Source organism: Cervus elaphus, chromosome 27, assembly GCF_910594005.1.
Source record: "Cervus elaphus chromosome 27, mCerEla1.1, whole genome shotgun sequence".
Classification (NCBI taxonomy): domain Eukaryota; kingdom Metazoa; phylum Chordata; class Mammalia; order Artiodactyla; family Cervidae; genus Cervus; species Cervus elaphus.
In genome coordinates this window covers 9,024,227-9,049,849 of record NC_057841.1, presented here as the reverse complement: position 1 = coordinate 9,049,849, position 25,623 = coordinate 9,024,227, and the positions used below count along the sequence as shown (strand labels likewise).

General features: G+C 49.9%; 1 protein-coding gene across 1 annotated transcript; it reads left to right on the top strand.

Annotated features, from left to right (window-relative positions):
• Positions 1-203: 203 nt before the first annotated feature.
• CNDP1 (carnosine dipeptidase 1) lies at positions 204-25,040 on the top strand. Its single transcript, XM_043889305.1, has 12 exons — positions 204-406; positions 3,878-4,003; positions 5,453-5,602; positions 8,204-8,366; positions 9,018-9,106; positions 12,733-12,933; positions 14,105-14,189; positions 18,404-18,564; positions 19,793-19,957; positions 21,412-21,553; positions 24,473-24,620; positions 24,798-25,040. The coding sequence occupies exons 2-12, from the start codon at positions 3,920-3,922 to the stop codon at positions 24,871-24,873; spliced, it is 1,464 nt and encodes a 487-aa protein (XP_043745240.1). The 5' UTR covers positions 204-406; positions 3,878-3,919; the 3' UTR covers positions 24,874-25,040.
• The last annotated feature ends 583 nt before the right edge of the window (positions 25,041-25,623 follow it).

The following is a 25,623-nucleotide window of genomic DNA, read 5'->3' as shown; positions in this document are numbered from 1 at the left end:
GACTGAGTGACTGAACACCAACAACAAGCTCTCCTCCGGGGTGAAACTCAACCACAAGAAGGAGGAGAAACTGGCGGTTCCTGGGACTTCCTGGGGAGGCCTGATCCTTGAAACTGCTCCTTGGCCCAGAGCCTTGTCCAGGCTGCCCCCTTGAAAGCCCCGCCCTCACGGGCTTGCTGAACTGGTTCATCTCTGCAGGAGTCCTTGGCTCAGTTCAGAGCCTGCAGGGGAATGAACAGAATCCAGCAAAGCTGGCTTGTTTGGTTTGGAATTCTTATTTTTTAATCCTCTCATGATGAGATTAAACTAGGCTAATAAAGCATTTTTTCTGTATCATAAAATTCACCAAAGCAGACACAGGTAGAGCAATAGCTGTAAAACATCACGTGGGACTCTGAAAGACTTGGTAAGTAGCATTCTGGGCATCCAGGTGAACCCTGGCACTAAAGTTGCTTATGGGCAGAAAAGGGTTTGTCTAATGGGCTGTCGTGTGTACACAGGGGAGCCACCCTTGGTCCCTGGCTGTGTTGGGGGGGAGTGGGAGGAGAGAATGTTTTAATTTTCTATTCTTTATGCTGCTCAACACGAGAAGCTAATGACAACCCAGCCTCCTCCTGAAATGCCTGATGTTTTCCTGGCAGGAGATAGAGAAGCGACATTGGTTGAGGCAGCTCAGGAGCATTCCAGAGCCGCTGTCTGCGAAGCACATGGTTCATCTTTCTCCCCAGTTGTTGACTGGAGCCAGGAGAGAGCAGAGAGACCCCCGAGGCCTGTGTCCATGGTGGGGAGAGGCTTTGAGGAAGTGAAGCTCGGTTGATGGGTGGAGAATGGTCACCACAGAGGTGTGGCCGGGACTTCAAGAAGTCGGAAGTCCTTAGGTTTAAATGGACGCAGCCCAGGGGCGCCCGGAACTCTGGTCCCGTCTCAGAACACCCAGCTGGAGTCTCCAGGAGCCTGCAGAGCAGCCCAGGGCCAGCCCCACCGGGAGGACACTAGGGCCTGGGCATCGGCTCCGCTCCCGGACCCCCGCCCGCACCTTCTCCTCTCCAGGGACTCCTTTCTGCCAAGGCCAGGCCAGGGCTGCCCTCTCTCAGGCCCAGGGTTTTGTGGGTGACTCGTTCAGGTCAAGGACGACTATGACAGGAGGCTCAGGAGGAGAGATCCACCCGGGGTCCTAAAGGCGAGATGAGCGCCCAGGGCCGGCCTCCGCGGGCCTGATGGCAAGTGGAAAGGGGAGGCAAACCGAAAGGGAAAGGGCAGACGACAGGAAAACGCGCCCGGGTGAGGGCTGAGGATGCAGGCCCTGCGCGCAGGACCCGGTCTCGGAACAAGCCAGTCCTCCGCGCCCCTCCCTCTGCAAGTGCTCTGGGAGTCACCATCGAGGTTTTTCCCTTCCTCTCCCGTGGCTTCCTTTTCCTTTTCAGATTTTCCTTTCACATTTCACTGGAGAGGAGCAGCAAATAATTTTTTTGTAATGGAAACTGGATGGAAAATAAAAATAACAATTCAGCCGTTCATTTAGATGGCTCAGCTGTAGAAGCTGGCCTCCTGGGCGCCCTCACCGTCCCGCCGCGGCGGGTCCCCGAAGCCCCGGCTCCAGGCTCTGCCCGCCCCCGACGCGGGACCCCGAGCCGCCCGGAGACTCGCTCCCGTCGGGTGAGCTGGGAGCAGAGGCGAGGCCGCGGCTCCGCGGCGCCGTCTGCCGGGCCAAACGCGCCCTGCGCCCGCGGAGAAGCACAGCTCACCGCGACACCCACTGGACCCTCTCTGCGGCTTCCTCGGTACACATTTCTCATACTCAGTAACACATTTCTATTGAGGAATGGGTGCTTATATTCCTGATTGTTATCTTGATGACAACTGTATTGCAACATGACTCATTTGCAATATGACTCATGAACTCACATGTGCAGTTCAGTGGTCTTTCCTGAATTCAGGATTGATCCGTCACTGTCACAGTCAACTTTAGAGCATTCTCATCGCTGGAGAAGATCCCCCAGCTCATGACCAGGCTTAGCCCCTTCCCCCACCCCCCACACCCCCAGTCCTCCCAGCCCTAGGCTACCACCAACCTACTCTTGTCTCCGTTTTTACCTATTCTGGACATTTCATGTAACTGGACAAATGCAAAGTGTAGCCTTTTGTTTCTTCCAGCTCAGGCACATTGTAGCACATGTCAAAACCTCATCTGTCTTCACGGCTGAGTAATATTCTGTTGTGTGTCTCCACCACATTTTGTCTGTACAGTCATTCATTGCTGGTCGTTTGGGTTTTTGTCTCCACCTTTGACTGATACAAACAATGCTGCAGTGAACATGTACACGTTTTCCGGTGGACGTGTATTTTCATCCTTCTTGGGCATGCAGCTAGGAGTGGAACTGCTGAGTCGTACGGTGGCTCTGTTGAACCGCTGAAGGATACTGCCAGACTGCTTCCCAAGGCACTTGTGCCACCTTACATCCCCACCAACCATGCACAAGGCTTCTGGTTTTCCCACACCCTCGCCAGCCCTTGTGGTCATCTGACTTGTTGGTTTTAACCATCCTGAGTGGTGTGAATTGTTGCCTCATTGTGGTTAATCCGAGTTTCCTGGTGGCAATGATGTCGAGCATCTTTTCACGAGCTAGTGGGCCATTTGTGCATTCTCTTTGAAGTATCTATTCAAATCTTATGCCCATTTAAAAAATTAGGTTAAATTGTCTTTTATTGTTGAGTTGTAGTAGTTCTCTATCTTCGAGACTCAAGTCCTCACCTTCACTCTTTGGGTGCCTGGAATTGGAGGCCAAGGGAAGAAGCAGCCTGAACCTAAGACGTTTCTGAAAAATAAAATCTATTTCAAAACTGTACAGAACCAATCCGGAAGGAAGAGGAGAAAGATAATTAGCTTCATTCTCAACCTGGAAGCTCTACTCAGTTCTGGACCTGTTTTTTTCTGCTCTGCCCCTAGCCTGGAATCTTCTGTGGGGGTAGAAGGAAGACCAAGGGCTCATGGGTCGGGGTGGGGGGAGGTAATGGGGTCTCAGACGAAGGAAGACCATGGGTCGGGGGCTCCCAGGCAGAGACCGTGGCCAGCAATGTCTACATGCTTGCCAGTCCTGCCATGTTATTTATCAGATCAAATCTTGTAAAGCTTCTTAGAGTATTCTGACCTCAGGAGTGGATGGCACGGAGCCCTACAACACTGCTCAGGATTTTAGTCCGTCCTTACAAAATATTCCTTCTGGTAAAGTGAATAATCACCCAAAGAAATTTTGTTGCTGTTTTATTTTTAAATTAATATTATTAACTCAAACCTTTCTCTCTTATAAACACTGTCCTTGACACCTGGGATGTAGGAAGCTGATTTAACTTTTCAGGAAGTGACCCCAGGTATGTGCTGCCACTTCAGACAACTGTCTGACTCTTTTGTGACCCCATGGACTGCAGCCTGCCATGGGATTCTCCAGGCAAGAATACTGGAGTGGGTTGCTGTGCCCTCCTCCAGGGGATCTCCCTGACCCAGGGATCAAATCCCCTAGGTATCTCTTACATCTTCTGCATTGGCAGGCAGGTTCTTTACCACTAGCACCACCTGCAGGAAGCCCCTGAACCCATAGGAAAGATTGTATTAGGAAAAGAACAGAAGAACCTTGCTTAAAGACAAGTTTGTTAACTTGGTTTCTGTCTTACTAAAATTCTCTAGCATTGCAAAGGAAGTGTTTGGGGAAAACTGTAGCAAAAAATACATCTCCTGTTTTATTCCCTTGTGTTATTTCAGTTCAAAAGACGGAGAGCAGCTGTGTCGGATAGCACTAACTTTATTGAAGCACTTTAGAGATGGAAAGTCCTAAACCTTGTCCTTATTTTAAATGGTCCCCCTGCTGTCGCCCACTTGCAGGTGGCGTCTCTCCTTGCTTCCCTGCTGCTGCTGGTTGGAGGCATGTTCTCTGCGTCCACCCCACCCCCTGGGCCGCTGGAGAAAGTCTTCCAGTACATTGACCTCCATCAAGATGAATTTGTGCAGGTAAGAGACCCGACAGGTGCCGAACACTTGGACAGTGCACTTTGGGAAGCTGGGAGAATTTGCTGGGAGATGTGGATTTTTTGTTTTTTTCTTTTTTGCCTGACAACTTGCTGTTCAGTCACTAGGTCATGTCCGATTCTTTGTGACCCCATGAACTATAGCCTGCCAGGCTTCCCTGTTCTCCACTGTCTCCGGGAGTTTGCTCAAGTTCATGTCCATTGAGTCAGTGATGCTATCTAACCATCTCATCCTTTTCCTGACAACTTAATTCCATTTAAAATGCCTGTGGCTCCTCATTGAATTAAAATAGTCAATGTTGGTTAGATTTAGGTAGGAGATCCCTCCTGGCCGTTCCTCCTGAAAGGGGGCATTCCCAGCACATTTGCTCTGGGTCTGTCCATTTCAGGGATGCCCAGCAAGCTCTGGTGAGTCCATGTTTACCCTGGACCATCCTCAGATGGCCCATTCTCCCCTCTTCTTCAGAGGGTCCCTCACTGAGGTCCTCTCCGCCCACAAACCTGCCTGAAACGTCCCCGTTACACCACCAGCTGCCACAGCAGCTGTAAGTCCAGAGTCCTGTCAAGCTCATGGCAAGGCTGTCTGTTTTGTAGCCCACATGCACTATGTACTTTACTCCCTCCTTTACGATTCTCTGCTTCATCCTGACACGTGGCCATCTGCACGTGGTGTGGGCACGTGTGTGTGGGGAGAGACATGGCAAGTGGGGGCTAGGGGGAGAGGGAGGCCTGGGGAGCAGGAAGTCATGGGGGTTGGGGGCGCTGGACCCACCGTCCCACCTGGCACACCCCTCTCCTTCTGCTGGCTCTCCTACCCGCCCACCCCAGCACACCCCGCCCGCCTCCACCACCAGGAATACCCTGAGCTCCCAACACTGTGTCTGGCACGGGATGCATGGTCAGTGTCTGCTCACTGGACCAACCAGCCCACGTCAGAAACATTATTGTGCAAACAGACTGAACCCCCCGTGTTCATACTAAAGTACTAGCTGAATCTCCAGGCTGCTGGCCCTGAGCTGGGCCTTCATGGGCTCCTTCCTTGTGGGGGCGTGTTCACTTGACAGAAATGCCTGTTGGACTTTCACAACTTTCCTGGGGTGTTGTCCAGTGTAGTGGGGAGAGAACAGAGAGATGACTCAGGGACCCACAAGGGGTGTTCGTGGGAAGCTGAGTCCTCGAGCGGGTGGCCAGAGGCTCTCAGTTCAGAAGCTAGCCGGGTGACAGGGACAGCCCTTCCATGGGGGCTGAGGCCCGGGGGGCCCAGGTCCAGGCTTTAGAGGCAGGCTCCTCCATCCGTCCTTCCCCCGGGCTCCTGTTCTCACCTCCAGCTGGGTCTCCAGGTCAGAAGAGGGGACCGGGGGTCCTGCAAGGCATGCCCAGGGGATCAGACATAATGACCCCCCACGCTAACCACCTGTCGCTTTGCCCCCAGACGCTGAAGGAGTGGGTGGCCGTCGAGAGCGACTCGGTGCAGCCGGTGCCCCGCCTGCGACGAGAGCTGCATCGGATGGCGGGCCTGGCTGCGGACCGGCTCCAGGGCCTGGGAGCCCGCGTGGCCTCGGTGGACGCGGGCTTTCAGCAGGTGCCGGTGCCCCCGCCTCCCGCCTCGGCCAGGCTCGTCTTCCTAGGGCCAGGATGGGGCTTCCCTGGGCTCCCCAGGGCTTCCCAGTGTCCCCGCCCGCCCCATCGTCTCCAGTCCCAGTGAGGCTGTGGCACTGACTTCCTGTCCTGCCGGACCGAGGGGCAGATGGGGCAGGTGAAGGGGGCACGTGAAAGCCCCTCACCCGTGCTGTTCACGTCCTTCACGTGCCTTGCGCTTCTCCCAAGGGCCCTCTCCCTTAAGCGCAAATGCCTCCTTAAAGGAACCGACCTCTCAGAATCAAGGTTCCCTTCTGCCTTTCGGGGGAAGGTCCCTGGAGGAGGGTGTGGCGACCGGCTCCTGTGTCCTTGTCTGGAGAATCCCATGGACAGAGGAGCCTGGCAGACTACAGTCCGTGGAGTCACAAAGAGTCAGACACGACCAACACAGGGACACACACACTCACACACACACACTGTCTCATACACACACTCACACACATACACAGTCATGCACACACATACTCACACACACATACACACGGTCACGCACAGTCACACACACACTCACACACACACACTCACACACACACATAGTCACGCACACACACACACTCACACATGCACACAGTCTCACACACACTCACACACAGTCATGCACACACACACAGTCACACACACACACATACACACAGTCACGCACACACACACTCTCACACACACACATAGTCACACACACACACATACACACAGTCGCACACACACAGTCACACACACACACTCACACACACACACTAGCACACACTGTCTCATACACACACTCACACACACAGTCACGCACACACACACTCACACACACACATAGTCATGCACACACACACATACACACAGTCACTCACACACACTGTCTCATACACACACTCACACACACACAGTCACGCATACACATACACACACATACAGTCACGCACAAACACACACACATACACACAGTCACACACACACACTCTCACACACACACACCCTCACACACACATACTCACACACAGTCATGCACATACACACTCACACACACACAGTCATGCACACACACACATACACACAGTCAAGCACACACACACTCTTACACACACACTTACACACACACACACACTCATATACACTGTCTCACACACACACACACACACTCAAAGTCTCACACACACACATACTCACAGTCACATGCACACATACACACAGTCACACACACTCACACACACACTCACACACAGTCATGCACACACACACACACTGTCTCACACACAGTCTCACACACTCTCACACACTCACACACAGTCATGCACACACATACACACAGTCATGCACACACACACACACACTGTCTCACACACACTGTCTCACACACACTCTCACACACTCACACACACACATACACACAGTCACACACATACTCACACACACTGTCTCACACACACTCACACACACACACTCTCACACATACACACACTCACACACACACATACTCACAGTCACATGCACACACACACACTGTCTCACACACAGTCTCACACACTCTCACACACACACACACATACACACAGTCATGCACACACATACACACAGTCACGCACACACACACACTGTCTCACACACAGTCTCACACACTCTCACACACACACATACACACAGTCATGCACACACATACACACAGTCATGCACACACATACACACAGTCACACACACACACACACAGTCTCACACACACTCACACACACACATACACAGTCATGCACACACATACACACAGTCACACACACAGTCACACACACACTGTCTCACACACACTGTCTCACATACTCACAGTCATGCACACACATACTCACACAGTCACGCACACACACTCACACACACACATACACACAGTCATGCACACACACATACACACACTGTCTCACACACACACTCTCACACACTCACACACACACACTCTCTCTGTCTCACACACACACACACACACATACACGGGGGCACATGGACCTTTACTTGAACCTCCCAGTGTCCCCTGCTTCAGCGCTGACGTGTGTGCAAAGACTAGTCTCCAGGACTGCATCTGCCTGCTTGGAGCTGGTGGAGTCTGAGTTTAGACTGAGGAGTGTGCTCAGTCACTCAGTCGTGTCGGACTTTCTGTGACCCCACGGACTGTAGCCCACCAGGCTCCCCTGTCCATGGGATTCTCCAGGCATGAATACTGAAGTGGGTTGGCATTTCCTCCTCTGGAGGATCTTCCCAACCCAGGGATCACACCTGTATCTCCTGCATCTGCAAAATTGCAGGCTGATTCTTTTACAGCCAAACCACTGGGAAAACTCTCATATGGAAGAGCATGTTCAATTAAGTTTACTCTTGGTCAGTGTGTATCTGAGGAAGAACTTCTCATGATGTTTACATTAGAAGTGTCTTGTGGTACCCCCTTAAGAGTCAGATAAAAATAATGTGGCTCTCCAAGGACCAGGGGTAGAAACAGACTCCTAGTGCCATGTCTTTGAATTTTCTGGAAGAACTAAATAGTTTTGTTTTATAAACATTATCCCTTTTCCTTCTGCAGCTGCCTGATGGTCAGACCCTCCCAATACCTCCCATCCTCCTGGCTGAACTGGGCAGTGACCCCAAGAAGCCCACGGTGTGCTTCTATGGCCACGTGGATGTGCAGCCTGCCAGACAGGAGGACGGGTGGCTCACGGACCCGTACACGCTGACGGAGGTGGACGGTCAGTGGCGAAGGATCGCTCACAGAGCTTAACGGTTTGAGATGCAGCTCTGCCTCAGGTACCAGGTTTTACCTGTGGCTGTGAGGATTGGACAGAATGCAGCGCTCTTGGTTCACCAGTTGGTTCAACGAAGCTGATTTTCTTTCATTTGTGAAAGAAACTATGAGCTTTTGTGCCCCTGGGTGAATTAAGTCCCCAGGATGGGAGTTCTTGGGTTTTACATATTTTCTTTTCAAAAAACATCAAATGTAATTATACTTTATAAAGACAAGAAGAAGAAAGATTAATGGAGACACCTGTGCACCCTTTTTCTTTCCCCTGATAATTGTAAAATCTCAGAGTGAGAGGCTGTGTTACCTGATATTTTGCAACAAATCCTCAGGTCTTTCTCAATGAATTTGGATAAAAATAGCTAACTACTATTAAGGCCAAAGGGCTCTGTATATTTTCAATTAGCTTACATTTGTTGACTAGCATACTATTTGTATTTAAAAAATAAAACTTTGTGAGTTCAGAGCAAGACTGCTGCCTAGAAAAAGAGAGAACCTGATTCAAGCAACTATCTGCAAAACTACTTTTGTTTTTGATTCCCTCACTCAACCTGGCAGAGGCATCCATGCTTTTCTGAAAATTCTTCCCCCGTTTTTAAAGGAAAACTTTATGGCCGAGGAACAACAGACAACAAAGGACCTGTTTTAGCATGGATCAATGCGGTGAGCGCGTTCAAGGCCCTGGACGAGGTAGGTGCTGGCTGCACTTGGGAGTGAGGATGGTGATGGTGATGATGACAGTGATGGTGATAGTGGTGATGACAGGACAGTAAGGATGATGGTGATGGTGGTGATGGTGATGGAGAGGATGGTGATGGTGGTGATGACAGTAAGGATGATGGTGATGGTAATAGTGATGATGACAGTAAGGATGATGGTGATGGAGATGATGGTGATGGTGGTGGTGATGGTGGTGATTGTAGTGATGGTGGTGATGACAGTAAGGATGATGGTGATGGAGATGATGGTGATGGTGGTGGTGGTGATGGAGAGGATGGTGATGGTGGTGATGACAGTAAGGATGATGGTGATGGAGATGATGGTGGTGGTGATGGTAGTGAATGGTGATGGTGCTGATGAGGATGAGATGATGGTGATGTTGATGACGGCAGTAATGATGATGGTGATGGTGATGGTGATAGAGATGATGGTGATGGTGGTGATGGTGATGGAGATGATGGTGATGGTGGTGATGGTGATGGAGAGGATGGTAATGGTGGTGATGACAGTAAGGATGATGGTGATGGTGATAGTGATGGAGATGATGGTGATGGTGATGGTGGTGATGACAGTAATGATGATGGTGATGATAATAGTGATGATGACAGTAAGGATGATGGTGATGATGGTGATAGTAATGGAGATGATGGTGATGGTGGTGATGAGGATGGAGATGATGGTGATGGTGATGGTGGTGATGACAGTAATGATGATGGTGATGGTAATAGTGATGATGACAGTAAGGATGATGGTGATGATGGTGATAGTAATGGAGATGATGGTGATGGTGGTGATGAGGATGGAGATGATGGTGATGGTGATGGTGGTGATGACAGTAATGATGATGGTGATGGTAATAGTGATGATGACAGTAAGGATGATGGTGATGGAGATGATGGTTATGGTGTTGGTGATGGTGGTGATGGTGGTGATGGTGATGGAGATGATGGTGGTGGTGATGGTGGTGATGGTAGTGAATGGTGATGGTGCTGATGAGGATGGAGATGATGGTGATGTTGATGACAACAGTAATGATGACGGTGATGGTGATGGAGATGGTGGTGGTGGTGGTGGTGATGGTGATGGTGATGGAAATGATGGTGATAGTGGTGATGGTGGTGATGGTGGTGATGGTGGTGATGGTGGTGATGGTGACAGTAAGGATAATGGTGATGGTGGTGATGATGATGGAGATGATGGTGATGTTGAAGACGACAGTAATGATGATGGTGATGGTGACGGTGATGGTGGTGATGGCAGTGATGGTGATGGTGCTGATAAGGATGGAGATGATGGTGATGGTGATGACAGTGGCTATGGCGATGGTGGGCTGTCCTATCTGGGGAGGACTGAGATGGGGGGGTCTATCTCTGGGCACTGTGTCTACAGGAGAAACACAAGGCAAGTGGAGCAGCTCAGCCGTGCCCGAGGCTGAGATCCTTGATGCTGCTTCTCCCAAATCCTGTCCATTGAGCAGGCCCTGGCTTTGATTCTGTTTTTTGCTGGAAGTGATTTCATCAGGTGCCAGAGACTCTCTCTCCTGAGAAGAAGCAGAAGAGAGGGTTTAAGTGCTCTCCACTTGACTGCTTTATCTCACTGAGGAAGACAAGCTTAATGAATCGGGACATCTTTCTGGCCGGGCCCTGTTGACCTGTTGTTCATGTGCTCCTCTAAATTAGCCCTTGGTTTCTTTCTCTCTCTTCAATTCTCTCTCTACTTTCTTAGTCTTTTTATCTTTCCTTCATTCCTCACCAGTTTCCTCCTCTCTTTTTCTGTTCTTCTTCCTTAAGAAGAGGAAAACAATATTTATAAGTTTCTACGCATGTGTGCTAAGCTACTTCAGTCATGTCTGACTCTTGGGACTGTAGCCCTCCAGGCTCCTCTGTCCATGGGATTCTCTAGGCAAGAATACTGGGGTGGGTTGCCGTGCCCTCCTCCAGGGGATCTTCCCCACCCAGGGATTGAACCCGAGTCTTTTATATCTCCTGCATTGGCAGGCGTGTTTTTTTGCCACTAGTGCCACCTGGGAAGTGCTGCATACATAATATATAATCCTCCATTCATCCTGTCTGTGTGAAGGTAAAAAGCTAGTTTGGTTTTTAAATTTCAGTTCTGAAACTTACATAATCACAAACAAAAGATATGAAGTCCTCATGGCCCTAAACAAATCAGTTCATCTCTCCAAGCTTCACTTTCCTCATCTGTGATCTATGATTGATCGTTTCTATCACCAGGCTTATTGAGTGTATTAAGTGAAGTTACACGTATAAAGTTTCTCTGGTACCTGCAAGTACCAGGCCCTTTATGAGCACTGGCTTCTTGCTTCCTGGTTCCCTCCCATCCCCGTCCTGTCTTGTTCAGCGCACTTACATGTACACTTCTCTGGCTCATCTTACCAAGAGGCAGGGCGACTATTAATACCCGCCTCACATAAAGAAGTGGCTGTCACTCAAGAGGTGACGCGGCTAGTCCCCGGTCCCTTGGGTGTTAAGGGACAGAGCAGAGAGCCCTGGCTGCTGGTCTCAGATCCTTCTCTGACACTTAATAGCTACTGACTTGTATTTTATTAATCACATTTTGCCAGAAAATTCCAAAGCATTTAAACTGCTCCTTAGCAATTGTTTTCTAGTTAAGTGTTAATAAAGAGCTTTCAAATATTAAAATTTCAGAACTTTAGCTTGACTTCCTAAGACACCTAGAAATATATTCAGGGAATGCACTGAGCAAATCTTTATCCCCAAATCCCCTTAACCAGCTAAGTGACCCAAGGTCACTTACTTTCTCAAACGTAATCCCCCACTTGGCCTGCCTCTGTTCACGGGGGTGAGTCAGCCTCACTCATTAGAACTAATTCGTATGTGTGTGCTGCCTCATCTGCACTGAATCACTTTTCACCCCTACCGCTCCCATTTCGCCTCGTGTTCCAGGAAAAGCCATTGACCTCTCCTCTCCACGTGCCTCTCAAAGATATGAAGTTATACATTATAAAGATACAAAAAGATCAAAACCAAATGGGGGAAAGGCACATTGTAAAAATTTTAAAGGCGCCCTAATATTAACTAGAGAAAACCTCAAGTTCCATTTTGCTGCAAGATCAAAGCCTTTGAATAAGTTAAAAGGCAGATTGAGCTCATAGCTGAAAAATAACAGATACTTGAAATAAAAATTATCCCGAGGCTTAAACATTAGACAGCCTTTCAAAGGAAAGAGCTCTCATTTATCATGCTCAGGATTATGAGGACAGAAAAGAGACTTGGAATGGAGTAACCCTTCTGGAAAAAGTCCTCTTGGGGAGAGGAAGGATAGGGCCTCTCTGCAGGGCTGAACGGAACCCTGTATTGTGGACACAGCCTTTTCTTTAGGAACGCCCTTCCCAGATCCTTGGTCACCAACATGAGTTTCCTGCCTCACTGGCCATTACCTTGGTTCCCTCACAACCTGAGTTAAAACTGCTTCATTGTAAACAGAGCTTGTGGGAATGTGTATAACAGTGCAGTGTATTTATGTTACACACAAACACATCCTGGGTTTTCAAAACATGAAGGGCAAGGGGTCCACTCTTTCCTGCAGCATGATTTGCCCCATTGTTAATGCAGGATCTCCCAGTGAACGTCAAATTCCTCATCGAAGGGATGGAGGAGGCTGGGTCTCTAGCCCTGGAGGAACTTGTCCGGAAAGAAAAGTCTGGGTTCTTCTCGAGTGTGGACTGCATTGTGATTTCGGACAACCTGTGGATTAGCCGGAGGAAGCCGGCGCTCATCTATGGGACGCGGGGGAACAGCTACTTCACTGTGGAGGTACCTGCCAACTGTGGCCGTCAGGGAGGTGGGGGTGTCCACGCTGGGATCCTGGTGGGAGGATGGAGCAGACGCTGACCTGGGTGCTTGACCCGGTGTGGGGGAATCACGGGGTCTCGGGACTGGGGGGGTCCATGAAGGCCCCCAACAGTGAATGCACGTGATTTGTCCATGTTTCTGGAGTGAAGAGGCAGAGGGGCTTGTGGCCAGGGGGATGGAGGAGAGATGCCGGGGCCAGAAGGAGGGATAAAAGCATGGGATCCCAGAGGAGCACTACCAGCCCAAGGGCTGTGTTCACATTGCTGCCTGAGGAGGCGGAGGGCTTAAGAGAGTAAGTGAAGGATTCATCTGGCAGTGCTGTGAGATGGCGGGGCAGGAAAGGGCCAGCCAGGCAGGAAGGCTGAGAGGGAAGGAGCTGAAAACGATTAAAAAAACCACACACACCCAAACTCATTAGAAATTGGGAGCTGATTGGACACGGTGTACACAGGAGGAGGCCAAGGTCATGAAGGGGATGGAGTCACAGGTCCGCAGCCCTCCTGGAAACGACCGCTGTGGGAGGCATCTGTAGAAGACATTCCCTTCCAGACCTCCTCCAGTTCAGCAGCTGGGAGCATGCCAAAGTATTAAGTACCAAAGAAACAGAAGCCTTAGGTCTTGTGGGTGGGTCCAAGGTTAGACCTCGAGGGATGAGCGCTGAGACTGTGGAGCCCATGAGTGAGTGAGTGTGGGTCTCACTCCAGATGCAGAGGAAGGAGGCTCCAGGCTCGCATCGGGGTGAGCAGACAGAAAAGCAATTATTAGAAGAGACAAGGAGACCTGTCCTGCAAGCAGAAGGAAGTTTCTTGGAGAATTTCTCTGGAAGGAGGGCTGAGTAAGAGCTGGGGTGAAACCAAGAGGGAGACAGCTCCGTGAACATCGCCATGGCCCAGGGTAGGGGGGTAGCTGGTGGTCTGGGACACAGCACTGCTGGAGGCGAGGCTGGGGGCGAAGCCAGTTTCAGGGGAGCCAGTGGGACATGAAGCCCCACGTCATGCGAGAGAAACACGGCGGGGGTGTCAGCTGACCCACCCGAGTCCTGAGGGCCGCCTGGGCGGTTCTGGTGCCAGGTGAGGGCTGTTGTCGAGTGGCCACGGTGGGAGCAGCTGCCTTCCCTTTGCCTGTCTTGCAGGTGAAGTGCCGGGATCAAGATTTCCACTCGGGGACCTTTGGTGGGATCCTCAATGAACCCATGGCGGATCTGGTCGCTCTTCTCGGTAACGTCCTCTTTCACTTTTTAAGCCTCAAGGAATCTGCTAACGTGCTTCTGCTGGACTTGGCCCTTTCCTGCTTGGCTTCAGGCCAGCCCTGAATAAGGTCGGAACAGAGGAAAACCTAGGGCTTCCCTGATAGTTCAGTTGGTAAAGAATACACCTGCAATGCAGGAGACCCCGGTTTGATTCCTGGGTTGGGAAGGTCTGCTGGAGAAGGGATAGGCTACCCACTCCAGTATTCTTGGGCTTCCGTTGTGTCTCAGCTGGTTAAGAATCTGCCTGCAATGTGGGAGACCTAGGTTCGATCCCGGGGTTGGGAAGATCCTCTGGAGAACAGAAAGGCTACCCACTCCAGTTTTCTGGCCTGGAGAATTCCGTGGACTCTGTAGTCCATGGCATTGCAAAGAGTCGGACACGACTGAGCGACTTTCAGAGGATAACCTAAAGCTCCTGAGGCTTATTACATCCATGTTATTTATTTCCAAGGATTGAAACCCTCTCTCAACCCACCCCCTTTTCATTTACTGGGTGTCACAACACATCTGGCCATCCTCGGGGACGGTGGTGGACAGACCCTTCCGGAAAAGCATCCAGAGCCGTTGCCCAGTCTGCCCGCGCCTCTTGGCTTCTGTCCGCGGGTCCCCAGGACCCCACATGGCTCAGGAACACCAGTGAGTCTGTTGCAGCGTCGGGGAGCCCTTCTGGGGCCCGAGAGTGGCTCTTGTCTGACACTTGGAAATGAACTGTCCGAGGAGACACACATGCTGACCGAGCAAGAGACTTCACTGGGAAGGGCCCGCGGCAGGGTTAGGGACCCAGGAGGACTCTCTGTCATGTGGCTCGAGGTCCTGGGTTTTATGCTGATGGGATTCGTTTCCGGGTGGTCTCTGGCCAATCACTCTGACTCAGGGTCCTTCCTAGTGGCACAGGCATCACTCAGCCGAGGTGGATGCCAGCGAGGAGGATCCTGGGGGTTTGATAGGATGAGTGGCATCTCCGTTTGACCTTTCCTGTAATTCTTCTGGTTGGTGGTGGCTTGCTGATTCCGCGTTCCTTACCAGCACGTCCTGTCGTAAAACAGCTCATGCAGATGGTGACTATGCTGCCTGGCCTGGGTGGGCGGTTTCAGTCAGTGTTTCCCCTACAAGTTTGCTCGCTGCCCCCCACCCCTCATCCCTGACTTCTCTGGTGGTGGGCCTGGGGGATGCAGGTGAATGTAAGTGTGTGTGTGTGTGTGTGTGTGTGTCTGTGTCAGCCTGCTCACCCGCCTGACTCACTGCAGCTCTCACCTACACCTGGACAGCCCAGCAGTCAGATGGATCGTGGAGCTGAGGGAAGCTACAGCTTGGCTTGCACAGTCCTGGCAGGGACTCTGCACGTGCTGTAACTTGTTGCTGTTGTTCACTCAGTGATGTCCAACTCTTTGTGACCCCATGGGCTGCAGCATGCCAGCCTTCCCGGTCCTTCACTATCTCCCAGAGTTTGCTCAAACTCATGTCCCTTGAGTCAGTGATGCCATCCAACCATCTCATCCTCTGTCATCCCCTTCTACCTTGACCTTCAATCTTTCCCAGCATCAGGTCTTTTCAAATGAGTCAGTTCTTCGCATCAGGTAGCGAAAGTATTGGAGTTTCAACTTCAGCATCAGTCCTTCCAGCAAATATTCAGGGTTTATTTCCTTTAGGATTGACTGGTTTGATCTCCTTTCAGTCCAAGGGACTCTCAAGGGTCTTCTCCAACATCACAGTTCAAAAGCATCAATTCAAGTCATAATTTGCTTCTTTTTTTAAAGAGAGGTTTTCAGGTTAGACAAGCTTCAGACCCCACAACATCTGGATCTTTCTCACCTGGATAAAGTTTAACTTTGTGCAAATTTCACAACAAGCCCCTTTGGGCAAATGGCCAGAAAGCATTCCAGTATTCTTGCCTGGAGAGTCGTAGGGACAGAGGCGCCTGGAGGGCAAGGTCCATGGGGTCACAAAGAATTGGACAGTACTGAAGCCACCTAGCACGTATGCACCCTCTCTGGGGATCAATTGGCAAAGACCCCTGCTTTTCGAGCCTTGACACAGCGCTACCTCAGCCCTACACACTCACACCCCAGTGGCCTGGGGCCTCTCCCAGGAAACCACCAGCCCTCCGGCAGACCTGCTGGGTGGTCGACCCCCAGTCTTCAGCGTTACTTTATTCTAGTGCATCCTGCTCCTTCATTACCCAATGAAATAGTGAAATCCATCTACTGTCTGTGCTCTATCTTCTGTCTGCCTATTCATCTATCACCTATTTTTTAAGGCCTTCTAGTTTTCCTACAATATAACTCTTGGACAGTATTTTCCATGCTTGATGGTTTCAGACAGAAAATAGCGAGCCGTTTTTCTTTAAAGTGTTTAAATTGTTTCCAGAAGAATTCAGATAACATACAACTTAATATTTTTGTTTTGCAGGGTAGGGGGAGATAAAATAATCTCTGTTTTACCAGACTCATCCTCCGCTGCCTCCCCGCATGGAATGCGTGGCATCCCTGTGTCTTTGGGACTGCATTTAGAGGTCTCCCCACCCGCCCCAGGCACTACTGCCTCACTGCATCCTGGTAGACTGTGGTTTCACCCAGACCTGGAATTCCATTCAGCCCTGCCAGGGCACAGTCTCTGCTAGGAAAAGTCCCACTAGGGTCCTGAACAGGATGAAAAGCACATGTTTTCACTTTGTTTTTGAAACAAATCAGATACTTACTCCCCCCAGCTGGCATGGGGAAGTCCCCTTTCATCCCAAGAAAACAGAGATTTACAGGACTGGGCCCCCGGGGCATTTCTGCTGGAGGAAGTGGTGAGCTGCTCGGATCGCAGCCTCAGGTCTCAGATGTCTGTTTGAATCACCCCTGCCCCACTCAGGGGTGAGGTCTGACCGCACCAGCTAAATGGGCACCATGACCCGGACCCTGGGCATCCTGGCCTCTGCTGCCCTTGGCGTTTCAGACACACGTGTCCGTTCTCACCACTGACTGCGCCGCCCCCCCTGGCTGGCCCCACAGGCTGGCCCAGGTGGTCCCACCGCTGGTTCCCTACCTGTGTTTTTCCGGCTGCGTTACCAGCAGGTCTGTCTGCCACTCACCTCTGTCCTCGAAGACGAGCCTGGCAGGGGAAGTTTAGGTTCAGGGACACTAAAGACTCAATGACTGTGTCACTGGTGGGACTTCTAAGTTTGGTGCTGTTTTCATCAGGGTGACAGAAGTTCAGTTCAGTTGTTGTTCAGTCATGTCTGACTCTTTGCAATCCCATGGACTGCAGCACACCAGGCCTCCCTGTCCCTCACCAACTCCTGGAGCTTACTCAAACTCATGTCCACTGAGTTGGTGATACCATCCAACCATCTCATCCTCTGTCATCCCCTTCTCCTCCCACCTTCAATCTTTCCCAGCATCAGGGTCTTTTCCAATGAGTCAACTCTTCCCATCAGGTGCCCAGAGTATTGGAGTTTAAGCTTCAGTATCAGTCCTTCCAATGAACACCCAGGACTGATCTCCTTTAGGACGGACTGGTTGGATCTCCTTGCAGTCCAAGGGGCTCTCAAGAGTCTTCTCCAACACCACAGTTCAAAAGCATCAATTCTTCAGTTCTCGGGCTTCTTTATTGTCCAACTCTCACATCCATACATGACCACTGGAAAAACCATAGCTTTTGACCAGACGGACCTTTGTGGGCAAAGTAATGTTTCTGCTTTTTAATATGCTGCCTAGGTTGGTCATAGCTTTTCTTCCAAGGAGCAAGGGGAGACAGAGGCAGGTTGTAAATCAGTTACAGCCAGTCCAAGTCTGTCGGTGCCCAATTTATTTTTGACTTCAATTTTACTAGTGAGGTTGCATCATTTATTTGATATATGATACTCCTTATTGGGCTAAATGAGGGGAATTCATAACTCAGGACCCTCGGGGGCCGATAAGCACACAGCATCTACAAGTACATCCCTGAAGAGCAGTTACGGTTGTATTTGTTTATAATGAATGTATATTATATAATAGGGTCTTTAATTTCTTCTTTATAATGAATATTTGTTCTTTAATGGTACCTGCGTTACAGTTTCTGCCTTATGAGCTATGGGGCTTTGGTGAAGCAGATTAACAGGCCAGAAACAGTCATGTCCATCCTAAGGCTCCTCTCCAGGACTAGGACCCTGCACACCTATAACGGCCCCCGTGCCCGCCCCCGCGTGTCTCGTAGGCAGCCTGGTGGACGAGTCTGGCCGCATCCTGGTCCCTGGGATCTATGAGCGCGTGGCCCCTGTTACAGAAGAGGAGAAGAGGATGTACGAGGCCATCGACCTGGACGTGGGCGAGTTCCGGAGCAGCAGCCAGGTTAAGAGGCTCCTGTTTGACACCAAGGTAGGTCATGCCTCGGCGGGAAATCCAAAAGAGGAATGCTGAGAACCCATGCTTTCCCAGTGCCTGGTTTGCCATGCGCGGCCATTCTGCACATCTCAGAGCTGGGAGCACGCGCTCATTAGGGCAGCTTTCCCTTTCAGGGTCCCGTTCCAGGGGCAAGATCAGCCGGCCCTTTTCTTGGGGTCCGTCTGGCATGGGCCTTGGGCGACCTGACTCACAGCTGCGTGTTTCTAGTCGGTTTATGAGACTCAACCCCATGCCAGCCCTCAGCCAGTGAGTTGAGCTTCCTGTCTGTTTAGAGGTTGAGATTGGCTGAGATTATTTCAGTTCCAAGATCCCAAATTGTTTTTTTTTTTTTAATTTAAAAAAAGACAAAACTAGAGCTTTAGGGTTTAATCTGTAAATTCTCCATCACTGCCTCAGTGTAGTAAATAAGCCCACAGCCAAAAGCATTGGCTACTGGCAAATCTGGGCTTCCCAGGTGGCGCTAGTGGTATAGAATCTGCCTGCCAGTGTAGGAGAGATAAGAGACATAGGTTCGATCCCTGGATTGGGACGATCCCCTGGAGGAGGGCATGGCAACCCACTCCAGTATTCTTGCCTGGAGAATCCCACAGACAGAGTAACCATAGGGTTGCAAAGAGTCGGACACAACTGAAGTGACTGAGCACGCACTGGCCAGTTTAGATTTCTTCGTTTTCCCTTCTACTACTCCTCCTTTTAAGAAACAAAAGCCCGCTTGCCCCTCCAGTTGATGGGTCACTCTGGCTGGTTCCTGGGGGGGAACCTCCAGGGGAGGGAGGGACCCTGAACAGAAGTGGGGAGTTTATTATCACGAAGTATATCTGTTCGCTCAGACTGGCTTTCTGGGGGCCACCGGCTCAAAGGTCGGCAGATTTCTTTGAAGGCTTCTGGAAAACAAAATGCATTTAGCACACAAGTTGTCACTGGAATGACTGGGGACAGAAATTTATAATCGAACCCCAGTTCTAACTGCAGACTTCAGAGCTGGCGTGATGAGGGGCTGTGGTCGGCGGAAGCAGCTCGGGCAGGTCTCGGGTCCTTGGGGAAGCCCATCCATACTGTCATCCAGGCCCATCTCAGTAAGGTGATAATTAGCCTGTCGTGAGCAGTGTTGCAGGCGTACAGACACTGGTGAACGCGCGATACCACTCGACCGGGTTTTAATGAAATATTCTTCTCTGTAATAAATGATTTTATCTCATAGGAGGAACTTCTAATGCACCTGTGGAGGTACCCATCTCTTTCTATCCATGGGATTGAGGGTGCATTTCATGAGCCTGGAGCCAAAACAGTCATTCCTGGCCGAGTCATAGGAAAATTCTCCATCCGGCTAGTGCCGCACATGGATATGTCTGTGGTGGAGACCCAGGTAACCGCGTGCCGAGTTCTCTGCCCACGCCCAAGTGCCACACACCACAGTGTAGGGGCAGTTCAGTTGTTAGCACTGAAGTATCATTCTTTTTTCCAATGGAAAAGGGACTGGAACAAACGTCAAGAAACTGATAGAAATTTTTGTTTGGTGAAAATCTCTCTGCTCAATTATATGCAATTACAGTAGTCAGATAAGTGACCATTTGGAGTTGGAGTGATGGGGAATTTTTAAAGAGTAAATGGCAGACATGAAGGCAAGATTGGTTTTCCATCCAGATGGAGCAGCTAACTGCCCGCGGCTGGATTGAGCCGGAAAAATCTGCAGCCGCAGTCATCAGTTTGTCTGAAATCCACTCTCTGAACGCAGCCATTTTAATGACAACGCTATCTGGCGGGAGTTCAGTGTCTCAATTATCCACCAAGTGTCAGTTCATTCAATTTTAACAGAAAGTAGACTCTGAATAAGTGCGCTCAGGAAACACCTCATCCCATCCGTTTCTGTCCCTGTGTCCTGTCCCTTTTATTGTTGATCGCATCCACACACTCCCTCCCCCTCCTCCCTCCCCTACCCCCTCCCTCCTCCCCGCTCCTCCCTCCTCTCCTCCCTCCTCCCCTTTTCGGACTTACTGTCCCTCTTTCTGTAACTTACAGATTCCAGGAGGGCGGGGCCAACCTGCTTTTGCTCACAGCTGTGACCAGCTGGGTGCTGACCCAGCACACGTGACAGATGTCCACTGACATCTGCTGAAGCCAAAAGTGGAAGGATTTTTTGTTCTGTTTTTGCCACGTCACACGGCCTGTGGGATCCCAGTTCCCTGACCAGAGATTGAACCCGGGCGCTCGGCAGTGATAGTGTGGAGTCCCAACCCCTGGACCCCCAGGAGTTCCCTGGAAGGACTGTTTCAGAGTCTGAAGTTACTCTCGGAGGAGTTCCCTAGTAGCAGCTAACAGAACCGAGGGGAGAGAAGGACACTGATGGCCAGGCTCCTTCACAGCTTAGCTCAGAACTGCTCCCACTTCTGGGAAATTTCCAAATGTATGATGTTCCCCAAATAGTCATGAAGGTACTGATAAGTCCAGAGGGCAATCAGTCGTCAGATGAAGTTATACTTGCATTATGTTTCATAACTAGCAAAATTCCAAATAACCAGATGCTAACAGACATCGTGCTGAGGAGGGGTTGGGGCGGGGCTGGCCTTGGAGAGTCTAGGGGAGGAAGGGGAGTGAGACCCAGTGTTGCTCCCATCGGATGAAGCCCGCCGCTCACCCCCGAATCCTGGAGGGCCTGCTCACTCCAGGCCGGCCCTCCGGAAGAACTCAGGCAAAGCCCAAAACACTCAAAATTTGTCGGGTTGAGGTTTAATCAGTTTCCAGATGACAGACGACTGTGCATTCATGGTATGAGAGAATTACTTGAAGGTTTCTCTTACACCTGAAAATGTTACCTTTCAGGTGAAGCAGCATCTTGAATACATATTCTCCAAAAGAAACAGCTCCAACCAGATGACTGTTTCCATGGCACTAGGACTGCATCCGTGGATCGCAAATATTAGCGACCATCAGTATCTTGCAGCAAAAAGAGCCATCAAAACAGGTTGGACTTAAGATATTTTGAGTTGCCAGTTTACCGTGGGGGGTGGTGCCTGGTGGAGCAGTGGATAAGGCAGGTAAGGTTAAAACCTCAGCGTCATTGTCCTTTTCCTATGGGCTGTATTACCATGCACAATGCTCTGTCTCATGAGTCTTCTCTATTACCTTCCCCATTTTATAAATAAGGCCTGAAGAGACAAAGTAATTTGCTGAAGGGCACCCAGCTATTAGTGGAAAAGCCAGCATTTAAGTTCACACCAGGAGACTTGAATTTTGGGGAAAATGATGGACTTGAAAACCTCCAGTGCTCATGGAAATGATGGGAGTATGGAAAGAGTTAGCTGCTCCGTCATGTCTGACTCTTTGCGACCCCATGGACTACAGCCCACCAGGCTCCTCTGTCCATGGGATTTTCCAGGGAAGAATACTGGAGTGGGTTGCCATTTCCTCCTCCAAGAGGTCTTCCTGACCCAGGAAATGATGACTAATATTTTAAAACATCCTTTTACAGTCACAGCTGAAGCTGCATGAAAGTAAAGGAAATCCTCTGGGATTAAACATGAAGCAGCTAAGATTTAGTGGAATGAGCAAGCTGACACCAGGCTGCCCGGCGGGAATTTGCTCTTCCTGGTCACAAGGTGCTGTGGGTATTAATGGTCTCAGGGCATCAGGAAGCAGAAAACGAGACCCTCTACATAAGGCAGGGCATTCTCCAGGAGCCAGGCTCACCCTGGAGGGGTGTGTGTATGTGTCAGCTTGACCCTCCTTGCTTGGGTTTGGGTGAACACAGGGTCCCCCCATGAGAATGTTTAACTATGGACCCATCTTGGCATGGGTTTGGGTCTCTATTCCCACCATGTATGGTCTTGTTCTTTTGAAGCCCTTGCTGGACTGCCTGGCTGGTGCAAACAGCCCCAAGGCAGGAACGAGCTTCCACTGAAGCAGCTTCCTGGATATGAGCTCCTTGTACAAAATCACAAAACACACGAGAAACTCAATTCCAGCCCATCTGAATCTAAACCCAGTGGTCCTTCTCCAGAGATGGGGAGTAGCTTTATTTGTAATTTCCTCCATGGTGCCTCTTTCGATTTTTGTATTGACAGGATCCTGTGAGTGGTGAGCAGGGGACACGTGTCTGGGCCCTGGCTGCTGGGGGAGAAGGAATAGCCAGCCTTTTTTCAGCAGGAATGGGACACTGCCAACAATTACAAAATGAGGGGCTCTCCTAAAAGTGGGGGTGGGGGCCCTTGGGGGGCCTGTCCAAATGTGAGACGGGAAGACACTTGTTTATATGGATCCACGTGCTACATTACAGAGGGGCCTTGGGGCACTCCCCTAACGATGGCGAGCTGGAACTTGGAGTCCAGACCTCCTTGGAGCCCTCACTCTCTATCAGAATGGTCAGTCCAGGGACACAGACATTAACCATCAGAGGACAAGTCCAAGACTTAGAGCTACATAATCATCCCCACTGCCAAGTGAAGAAAAGAGGAGGAAGGGTTAGCATGATAAAGGAACTGCCACTGAAGAGAGGCATGTGATTGAAATGTCGAGACCTGACCTACTGTTGCAGGGAAGCTTAGGGCCTATCTGTGTGCTGGACCATTCTGCTAACAACGTCCACTGTCTTTATTCACCTTCACACCTTGCTCTGTGGATGAGAAAGTCCTGGGGCAGATTCTCTTCTGTGACTTTGCTTCGTTGTTCATTCCTGCTCTGTCACCAGCAACTTGTCCTCTAGCCTGGAAGGTCTGAACTCATCTTTCTAGACTTTAGGATATCCATTAATACTATTTCCTGAAGTACCTTGAAAGTTGAGTACACAAACACCGAGAAATTCAGGTGACAGTTGAGTACAGCTATTTACTTATATGTTGATTACAAATAAAAATAAAAACAAAAGAAGTCCCACTTTCCCAATAGTTAATTCATGTAGCAACCATAAAAGTGGGTACACCGTCTCGTGGTGTTTAGCTTGTTTAGCTCCTGCTAAAAAAGCAGGACTTCTTCCAATCGTGAGAAAGCATCAGACAGAGTTAATCGGGGGGACATTTTACACAACAGCCAATCAGCAGTCTACAAGAGGGTCCAGTTCATGAAAGTCAAAGAGAGGCGTGAATCTGTCACAAGCCTGAGGAGACTCAGAAGTGATGACAAAATGCACTGTGGGAGTCTGGGCTCAATCCTGGAACAAAAAAAGGGGAAACGTGGTAAAATTCCATTCAGGCCTGAGTCTAGCTATTAATAACAATGTTACTCAATGTTAATTTCCTATTGTTGATAACTGTACAGTGGTTCTATGATAACGTTAGGGAAAGTAAAGGATACATGGGAACTCTGTACTAATTTTTGCAACTTCTCTGTAAGTATAAAATTCGTTCAAATTTAAAAACATTTAAAACTATATTTAAATTTTTTTAAACATGTATTTATTTTGGACTGTGCTGGGTCTTTGTTGCTGCTAGGCTTACTCTTTAGCTGTGGTGGGAGTACTTTGCACAGTGGTAGCTTCTGCCGTGGTGGGGAATGAGCTCCAGGAGAGGCTCTAAAGCAGAGGCTCGGTAGTTGTGGCCTCTGGGCTTAGTTGCTCTGTGACGTGTGGGATCATCCTGCACCAGGGAGTGAACCCATGTCTACTGTGTCAGCAGGCAGATTCTTTACCACTGAGCTACCAGAGAAGCCCCTAAAAATAATTTTTTAAAAGTACATAACTGTAAAGAAGACAACTGTGGTTTTCTTCTTGACTCTTTCGATGATTTTAGAATATATATTATGTGGAATCAAGAAGCTTTTTATCCTAAGTATCAAATTTTTAATGATTTTTTTAAAAAGAAAAGACAAAGTAAGCAGTACATTCGAGGAGATTGCTTGGGGGTGGTCTTGCCATTGTTTTATTCACATGCCTGCCTTTCCTGCATTTCAGTGTTTGGGACAGAGCCAGATATGATCCGGGATGGGTCAACCATACCCATCGCTAAGACCCTCCAGGACACCACCCAGAAGAGTGTGATAATGCTGCCGCTGGGTGCTGTGGATGATGGAGAGCACTCTCAGAACGAGAAGATCAACAGGTGAATGGACCCCGTGGTGCCTCCCTGCACAAGCCTGGGGTCTCCACGCTGGTGACCCCAGACAGGCTGCATCCTCTAGTTGGAATGTGCATCATCAAGGCTTCCTGTTTAAATTATAGACCCGTTTTCCTCTGTCATTTGAGCAGGAGTAACAGTGTCTCTTATTTCTTTTGTTAGGTGGAACTACATACAGGGATCCAAATTATTTGCTGCCTTTTTCCTAGAGATGGCAAAGCTGCGTTCATCATGGTAACCTTCCAGTCTCGGTCTGAACTGCTAACAGATTCCTCTTTCACATGACCCTGGGCAAGAACAGAATCTAAATATCCAGAGAATTTTGCTCTCAAAAATAATGTTTCCCCTCCCATTTTAGAGTGTCCCTGGACTTTTGGACCAGTAATAAAATATTTCCGAGGCACAGACATTGGATATGGTTTAATGTCGCTGCTGCACGCCTTTCTGAAGTCACAGCCACCTTGGACAAGTTGCTTTCCCACGTCCTGCTGCAGTCCTCTCTGGCTTGGGCTTGCAGTGCCCTTCAGGGTGAGGACAAGCCTCTGACTACGTTCTCTGCTTGCAGTTCCATTGGTGTGATCCCGGTTTGTGCTCCAGGCCTCTAAGTGCTCAAGAGACACAATCATTCCGCCCACTGACTGTCCATCCTATGTCACCCTTGCTCTTACCATACGTCCCCTTTCTCTTGTTGATAAATGTGTTGGTCTCCTGCACTGACTACTATGATTCCCCTGTGGGTTCCCTGCTAGAGGAGTTACTAAAATGTGTTCATGTGCTAAGCTGCTTCAGTTTTGTCCAACTCCTTGTGACCCCATGGACTGTAGCCCACCAGGCTCCTCGTCCGTGTGATTTCCCCAGGCAAGAATACTGGTGAAAGTGAGTTACTCAGTTGTGTCTGACTCTTTGTGACCCCATGGACGGTATGGTCCATGGAATTCTCCGGGCCAGGATACTGGAGTGGGTAGCCATTCCCTCTCCAGGGGATCTT

What these genes read in the sequence shown, in the direction of transcription:
- CNDP1 (XM_043889305.1), top strand. Translation starts at nt 3,920, where the DNA reads ATGTTCTCTGCGTCCACCCCACCCCCTGGGCCGCTGGAGAAAGTCTTC. An exon ending in CACGCTGACGGAGGTGGACG is followed by an intron (nt 8,367 to 9,017) that starts GTCAGTGGCGAA and finishes CCGTTTTTAAAG; the next exon opens with GAAAACTTTATGGCCGAGGA. An exon ending in AAAAAGAGCCATCAAAACAG is followed by an intron (nt 21,554 to 24,472) that starts GTTGGACTTAAG and finishes CCTGCATTTCAG; the next exon opens with TGTTTGGGACAGAGCCAGAT.